This window comes from Panulirus ornatus, chromosome 56 (assembly GCF_036320965.1).
Source record: "Panulirus ornatus isolate Po-2019 chromosome 56, ASM3632096v1, whole genome shotgun sequence".
In the NCBI taxonomy this organism is placed as follows: Eukaryota; Metazoa; Arthropoda; class Malacostraca; order Decapoda; family Palinuridae; genus Panulirus; species Panulirus ornatus.
In genome coordinates this window covers 31,273,442-31,282,234 of record NC_092279.1, presented here as the reverse complement: position 1 = coordinate 31,282,234, position 8,793 = coordinate 31,273,442, and the positions used below count along the sequence as shown (strand labels likewise).

Sequence of the window (8,793 nt, the reverse complement as noted above, 5' to 3'; positions counted from 1 at the left end):
ATATATGTATACATTGAAGTGTATAGGTATGTATATGTGCGTGTGTGGATGTGTATGTATATACATGTGTATGTAGGTAGGTTGGGCCATTCTTTCGTCTGCTTCCTTGCACTACCTCGCTAACGCGGGAGTATAATAAATAACATTTCTGAAAACAGTTTAGGATGTCATTCAGAACTATGGCAAACTTAAAAACTGTGCTGGTGTGACACAATAAACAAAAAGTCAATATAAATATCTTTATTGTCATTGGCCATTTATCAGAGCCTCAAGAACTGGAGAAAAGATTTAATCGATAAAATTGGCAACTGTCAGTAAAATGCTCATCAGTGAAAAATCCTCACAACAAGGAATGCTAGATTCCCACATATAAAATGCATTCTAAATATATTCATGTTTTTGACAGTTAGTTCTAATTTCTAAAAGGAGAAATAGCACTGTTAAAACATATCAATTACAATACGTGGAATTATTCTTGAAGTACATGAGGTAGTATCCTGGCAATGAACAAGTTCTTCTCTCCTGTTGCATTATAAAAATAAATAAGTCTACAATTTTCCATTAAGCTAGATTTTATTCACACCTACAGTAACTGGTGCTAAGGACTCGTACAGTTTTGTCACTGCAGTCTGGACAATTCTCTGGAGTTTTTCACTTTCAGATGTTACTTTCTGAGAAAAAAGATAAGCCTTAGTTAGCATGTAAATATAAAATAATAAATACAATAACTGTCACATTTTACATTATGAATAAGTCAGGGCTGATTAAAATCTTTGTGACTTAGTATAGTCTTCAGTTAGTGGATCGAGAAGATTGTAATGAGTAATATGAATGGATGGGCTGGAGACTGTAAAAGAGAGATTAATAGGAATGTATGAGGCACCATCTGAAATAATACACAAAATATTTGTATTAGAGGATATGAATTTTGTAAATACATCCTTTCAACACAAAGATGTCCATGAAAACAGCAAAGAAAATGAGGAAACAAATTATGTAAATACAGTAAACTCCTGTTTACCTGCAATCAAACGGAAAACCTAATATAGTGGCTCCATTCAATTTTTCTCCATATAGATAAAAGCCCTAAAACAATGGCAGTTTAACATTCCCCTCAACCATCCATATCATGTCCACTTAATTTCATGCAATTCATAAGATTAATAAATAATTAATGAATTAATACTTCATGCAAAATCCTGTTACTATAATATCTATGTGATATTATAGTGGATTAAGTCCGATCAATAGGAACAATAAATTATACATTTCCTTTTTCCATAGCCAGAGGTTGAACCATTATGTGACATTCAGTTTTTCATTCATTTCAAGCTATAAGTTTCAGTTTTCTAAATTGTTTCTTACATTTTTCATATGTATATATATGTATGTGTGTGTGTGTATATGTGCGTATGTATGTGTATGTGTGTGTATGTGTATATGTATATATATATGTATATTATCCCTGGGGATAGGGGTGAAAGAATACTTCCCACATATTCCTCGCGTGTCGTAGAAAGCGACTAGAGGGGACGGGAGCGGAGGGCCAGAAATCCTCCCCTCCTTGTATTAACTTTCTAAAATGGGAAACAGAAGAAGGAGTCACGCGGGGAGTGCTCATCCTCCTCGAAGGCTCAGAGTGGGGTGCCTAAATGTGTGTGGATGTAACCAAGATGTGAAAAAAGGAGAGATAGGAAGTATGTTTGAGGAAAGGAACCTGGATGTTTTGGCTCTGAGTGAAACGAAGCTCAAGGGTAAAGGGGAAGAGAGGTTTGGGAATGTCTGGGGAGTAAAGTCAGGGGTTAGTGAGAGGACAAGAGCAAGGGAAGGAGTAGCAATACTCCTGAAACAGGAGTTGTGGGAGTATGTGATAGAGTGTAAGAAAGTAAATTCTCGATTAATATGGGTAAAACTAAAAGTTGATGGAGAGAGGTGGGTGATTATTGGTGCATATGCACCTGGGCATGAGAAGAAAGATCATGAGAGGCAAGTGTTTTGGGAGCAGCTGAATGAGTGTGTTAGTGGTTTTGATGCACGAGACCGGGTTATAGTGATGGGTGATTTGAATGCAAAGGTGAGTAATGTGGCAGTTGAGGGAATAATTGGTATACATGGGGTGTTCAGTGTTGTAAATGGAAATGGTGAAGAGCTTGTAGATTTATGTGCTGAAAAAGGACTGATGATTGGGAATACCTGGTTTAAAAAGCGAGATATACATAAGTATACTTATGTAAGTAGGAGAGATGGCCAGAGAGCGTTATTGGATTACGTGTTAATTGACAGGCGTGCGAAAGAGAGACTTTTGGATGTTAATGTGCTGAGAGGTGCAACTGGAGGGATGTCTGATCATTATCTTGTGGAGGCTAAGGTGAAGATTTGTATGGGTTTTCAGAAAAGAAGAGTGAATGTTGGGGTGAAGAGGGTGGTGAGAGTAAGTGAGCGACGGGAAGGAGACCTGTGTGAGGAAGTACCAGGAGAGACTGAGTACAGAATGGAAAAAGGTGAGAACAATGGAAGTAAGGGGAGTGGGGGAGGAATGGGATGTATTTAGGGAATCAGTGATGGATTGCGCAAAAGATGCTTGTGGCATGAGAAGAGTGGGAGGTGGGTTGATTAGAAAGGGTAGTGAGTGGTGGGATGAAGAAGTAAGAGTACTAGTGAAAGAGAAGAGAGAGGCATTTGGACGATTTTTGCTGGGAAAAAATGCAATTGAGTGGGAGATGTATAAAAGAAAGAGACAGGAGGTCAAGAGAAAGGTGCAAAAGGTGAAAAAAAGGGCAAATGAGAGTTGGGGTGAGAGAGTATCATTAAATTTTAGGGAGAATAAAAAGATGTTCTGGAAGGAGGTAAATAAAGTGCATAAGACAAGGGAGCAAATGGGAACTTCAGTGAGGGGCGCAAATGGGGAGGTGATAACAAGTAGTGGTGATGTGACAAGGAGATGGAGTGAGTATTTTGAAGGTTTGTTGAATGTGTTTGATGATAGAGTGGCAGATATAGGGTGTTTTGGTCGAGGTGGTGTGCAAAGTGAGAGGGTTAGGGAAAATGATTTGGTAAACAGAGAAGAGCTAGTGAAAGCTTTGCGGAAGATGAAAGCCGGCAAGGCAGCAGGTTTGGATGGTATTGCAGTGGAATTTATTAAAAAAGGGGGTGACTGTATTGTTGACTGGTTGGTAAGGTTATTTAATGTATGTATGACTCATGGTGAGGTGCCTGAGGATTGGCGGAATGCGTGCATAGTGCCATTGTACAAAGGCAAAGGGGATAAGAGTGAGTGCTCAAATTACAGAGGTAAAAGTTTGTTGAGTATTCCTGGGAAATTATATGGGAGGGTATTGATTGAGAGGGTGAAGGCATGTACAGAGCATCAGATTGGGGAAGAGCAGTGTGGTTTCAGAAGTGGTAGAGGATGTGTGGATCATGTGTTTGCTTTGAAGAATGTATGTGAGAAATACTTAGAAAAGCAAATGGATTTGTATGTAGCATTTATGGATCTGGAGAAGGCATATGATAGAGTTGATAGAGATGCTCTGTGGAAGGTATTAAGAATATATGGTGTGGGAGGAAAGTTGTTAGAAGCAGTGAAAAGTTTTTATCGAGGATGTAAGGCATGTGTACGTGTAGGAAGAGAGGAAAGTGATTGGTTCTCAGTGAATGTAGGTTTGCGGCAGGGGTGTGTGATGTCTCCATGGTTGTTTAATTTGTTTATGGATGGGGTTGTTAGGGAGGTAAATGCAAGAGTTTTGGAAAGAGGGGCAAGTATGAAGTCTGTTAGGGATGAGAGAGCTTGGGAAGTGAGTCAGTTGTTGTTCGCTGATGATACAGCGCTGGTGGCTGATTCATGTGAGAAACTGCAGAAGCTGGTGACTGAGTTTGGTAAAGTGTGTGGAAGAAGAAAGTTAAGAGTAAATGTGAATAAGAGCAAGGTTATTAGGTACAGTAGGGTTGAGGGTCAAGTCAATTGGGAGGTGAGTTTGAATGGAGAAAAACTGGAGGAAGTGAAGTGTTTTAGATATCTGGGAGTGGATCTGGCAGCGGATGGAACCATGGAAGCGGAACTGGATCATAGGGTGGGGGAGGGGGCGAAAATTCTGGGGGCCTTGAAGAATGTGTGAAAGTCGAGAACATTATCTCGGAAAGCAAAAATGGGTATGTTTGAAGGAATAGTGGTTCCAACAATGTTGTATGGTTGCGAGGCGTGGGCTATGGATAGAGTTGTGCGCAGGAGGATGGATGTGCTGGAAATGAGATGTTTGAGGACAATGTGTGGTGTGAGGTGGTTTGATCGAGTGAGTAACGTAAGGGTAAGAGAGATGTGTGGAAATAAAAAGAGCGTGGTTGAGAGAGCAGAAGAGGGTGTTTTGAAGTGGTTTGGGCACATGGAGAGAATGAGTGAGGAAAGATTGACCAAGAGGATATATGTGTCGGAGGTGGAGGGAACGAGGAGAAGAGGGAGACCAAATTGGAGGTGGAAAGATGGAGTGAAAAAGATTTTGTGTGATCGGGGCCTGAACATGCAGGAGGGTGAAAGGAGGGCAAGGAATAGAGTGAATTGGAGCGATGTGGTATACCGGGGTTGGCGTGCTGTCAGTGGATTGAATCAAGGCATGTGAAGCGTCTGGGGTAAACCAAGGAAAGCAGTGTAGGTATGTATATTTGCGTGTGTGGACGTATGTATATACATGTGTATGGGGGGGGGTTGGGCCATTTCTTTCGTCTGTTTCCTTGCGCTACCTCGCAAACGCGGGAGACAGCGACAAAGTATAATAAATAAAAAAAATAATAGGAACAAAGTGATGTATTTATGAATGATAATAATCTTAATGTATATATGCAAGAAACTTAACAACATAGGTGAAAAAATTATTGAAAATATTTCCCAGGAGTGTGTACCCATCATTCTATAACATGAAATCTTAAGTATAGTTGGGTTCGTTTAAAGTAGTAACACTTCAGGAATGTGTCTAATATCTTCAATGAAGAGCTCCTGTTTACTTTAGTGTAAAATAATGAACAGTTTCCCTGTTCTTTTTTCAATACAGTATATCTATTACTTTTCTCTATTATTCCGTAAAGATCCTAAGGGTGTTAGTCAATGGGGAGTTTACTGTACTTCCTTTCATCTTACTTAGGAAACCTATTAATTTTGATTATTTCCCCATTTCACATGTAATTTACTTCAGATAGAAAAGGCAATCAAGCATTAAAAAATTATCAAAATTCTTTTCACACTATAGAAAAATTACAGGATTTAAATATCTTTTAATACCCACCATATTTGCTTAATTCTACAGTTTTGTGTATCCTCTTCCATTCCTAGGATTAGTACACCACAGATTGGCAAGCATGCCTATTTGGGTACCACTTTAATATCAAACTGCATATTTCTGCTACTCCACCCTCAGATTAAACAATTAAATCTGCATGACAAACACACCTCTAAAAGTCCCTCTTTAACTTCAAGATACTATCCTCTGCTTCCTGATTATTAAATTCACAGTCTCAGATACCTTTCTCATTTATCTTAGTAGTATTTGCATTGCCACCTATCATTATTTCCCACATCAACTCACATGACAACTCTAAAATGTACTGACCTCATTATTCCTCATGACTTCCATTATCTGGTTATTCCTCAAGCTTTCCAAGATCTTGTTACTCCTCATGCCTTCCCTTATCTTGTTATTCCTCAAGCCTTTTATCATTTTGTTATTCCTCATACTTTCCACTATCTCAACATTCCTCATGCCTTACATTAGTTCATTTTCCCCAAGTCTTCCAATATCTCCTTACTCCAAATGCCTTGCATTTTTCATCATTCCTCACGCTTTCCATTATCTTGTTACTCCCCATGCCTTCCATTATCTTGTCATTCCTCATGCCTTCCTTTATCTTATCATTCACCCTGCCTTCCATTGTTGATAAAAATTCTCAGATAAAGCAGTCAGTGCCTGCTCTTGCCAACATCTTTCACAAACATCAAAGTCTACAGCGAAACTCCAATCAGAAATTTGATTATGAGACCATTACATGTAACTTACCATAACAGAAAGGTCGACATTAGCCTTAATATTGTTAACAGTCACATAGAGCTTCTCTCCCTTGAATATCTTGGGCACAGAGTCTTCCCCAAACATCTCCTGGAACAACTCTATCAGGCACTCCTGTGAAAAAGTAAAACTAATTGAATAAGAAAGCCCTAAAAAAGATTTAACATGAGGGTTCAATGTAGTTGTCCCTAAAGTTATTGGAATAACTATGCTATTTCTATCTAACAGCATAATCTTCACCTATAATGATAAAAGGAATGTACCAGTGGAAGATCAACAAGCAGAATGTTAAAAAGTGGCAGTATCATACCCAATGAGGTTAGGAGGTGCTGCTACTATGGTACAAGCTCAAAAGTTGGAAAAAGCTTTGACTTTCAGTGCCTCAAGGGGATACTCTAGTTTTCTGGAATATCCAAGTCTCATCCCACCTTCTCGGGGCTGGAACACAAGGGGGAGCATTGCAACTCCATCAGGGAAATAGTAGATTTTAAAACACAAGCAGATACTTGAGGTGTGCTAGGGTTTTAGATTTCCAGATAATTTGGGAGACCTGCTGTTTCTGGGAAATACTGCACTTGGGTTGACTTCTGCCAATTGGCTGTCTAGGGTGGGCACCAAAGGCTAAGAAGTAGCACTGGAGTCTACCAATCAATCAAGGAAGTAAAAAGTATGAGCAATTGAGGGTGATGGCCCTGAATGTACATGGGATGATTGGTGACTAAATACAGGGAGCTTGTGGAGAAATTTAATTATAGTTTGAATGTGCTGGGGACTGGGGAAACCCATATCCTTGGGCAGGGTGTATGGAGTGAAAATGGAAATGAATGCAAGTTATGGTAGGGCATGGAAGGAGGAGTGGTATGGATGGGAATAACTTAAAATTACCAGGGAAGAGGAAAAGAATGATATGCAACTGTGCTGTCATCAAGAATATGGGTGGGTGTTACAAAGCCTGGATGGAATGGATTAAGAGGAGGGTGTGTGAAAGGAAATACTAGAATTGTGAAGAATGCATGAACACTGTGCAATATAAGGATGACATGAAATCGTTTCCGAAGAAACTTGAATGACTGCATAAATGGTTTTGAGAAGAAAAGGGGGTTGCAATATGTGAAATGAAAGTGAAGGTGAGATGTGATGAAACTGGTGAGATAGTTGGTAAATAGGGAGTGCTTGGAGCAAATCAGAACGGAAGTTATTTTGTGCTAAGTTTATTCCTTGCAAACACCTTTTTTCAGGTCAAGATGATCCACAGGTATACATGGATGAGAAATGATGGAAGAGAAGAATAAAAGGGTTTGACTGACAATGTGGTAGTGAATGAAAGGTTGAGAGAGGCTGTGCTAGATGCTAAAGTTGTGAGAGATTTCTTTAGAGACTGAGATTTCACAGTTCTTGAGGAGGGTGAGGATCAGGGAGAAGTGGAGGTGTAAGGAAGAATGAAGATGTAAAAGTGTTGACAACCAGGAAGATGAATCAGAAAGAATGCAAGGAGTATGAAAGGAGGGGGACCAAAAGTTTAGATGGAAGTGCAGTAAATGTAGGGATGCAGTCATGTGTGAATCAGATACTTTAAATGTTTAGAGAAAGACTATCAAAGGTTGTCTTTTAGTAGCTGGATACAAGGTCATAAGATACAATAATAAAAAGGAAAATACATGGTGGATGGATGAGATCAGAAATGCTACGCAAGAGAAGAAAAAGGCATATGGTAGATTGCATAAAATGAATGTATCAGTAGAAGTTCAGCAAAGGAGGTAGAAAGAATATAAGATGTGTAAGTGGATTGTTAAGAAGCTGATAGAGAAAAGCAAAGAAAGAGTAGACGAAGATTTTAGAAGAAAGTTGGGTGAAAGTTTAGGGAAAATACGAAATTGTACTGGAAGGTGAAAAAAGGAAAGAGCTGGATGAAGGAGTGGGAATATCAATATGAGAAGAAAGAAAGGGGAGTTGCTGAATCAAAAGGAGGAAGTGAAAAGAAGAACTTATGAAAAAGAGAAAAGATGAGGCAGCAATTGTTACATGTATGGGTATGAAGGATAGAAAGAAAATAATACAGATGCATGGCCTATGGCAAGAATGGAGGTAAAAAGGGCAATAACGAGGTTGAAGTTAGGAAAGGCACCTGGAGTGGAAAGGATAATGGCTGAAATGCTGAAGTGTGGAGGAGAAAGTGTGATAGAGTGGATGCATGTTATATGCAATTTAGAATGGAAACATAAAGCTGTCCAAGAAGACTGGGTGAAAGCTATAAACGTTCCTTTATTCGATGGAAAAGTTATTAGGAATGTATGTAACAGTTATAGGAGATTAAATCTGTTAAGTATACCAGGAAAAGTGTATGCATGAGTATTGACTTATAGAGAGATGGAAGTGACTGAATGCAGAATAAGTGAGGAACAAGGGGGTTCTAGGAAAGGTAAGGGATGTGTGGATCATATTTTTGTGGTGCAAATGACTGCAGAAAAGTATCTAGCAAAAGGTAAGAAGCTGTATGTATCTTTATGGATCTGGAGAAATTGAATGATAAAGTTGAGATGAATACTTTATGGGATATGTTAAAGATATATGGGCTGGAAGGACAACTGCTGGATGGTGTGAAACCCTTCTATAGAGTATTAAATGCATGTGCAGGAATGGATGGAAATTTGAGCAAAAGTGAGTGGGGTGTGAGGCAGGGCTGTGTGATGTTATGGCTTTTTAACACATATATATGAATGGAGTGATAAGAGAGGTGAAAGCA

The 8,793-nt window shown here is 39.1% G+C and overlaps 1 protein-coding gene across 2 annotated transcripts in view; it reads right to left on the bottom strand.

The window, feature by feature from the left end:
• Window positions 1-225: 225 nt before the first annotated feature.
• Cpsf73 (cleavage and polyadenylation specificity factor 73) overlaps window positions 226-8,793 on the bottom strand; it is a 116,009-nt gene continuing 107,441 nt past the window's right edge. The window contains exons 13-14 of one of the 2 annotated variants that reach the window (XM_071694197.1): window positions 6,042-6,164; window positions 226-671 (exon numbers count right to left, since the gene is read on the bottom strand). In XM_071694197.1, coding sequence (XP_071550298.1) covers window positions 567-671; window positions 6,042-6,164 — 228 coding nt within the window. In that variant the 3' untranslated portion in view covers window positions 226-566. The remainder of the gene's footprint in view (window positions 672-6,041; window positions 6,165-8,793) is intronic. The other variant, XM_071694198.1, reaches the window with a different exon arrangement.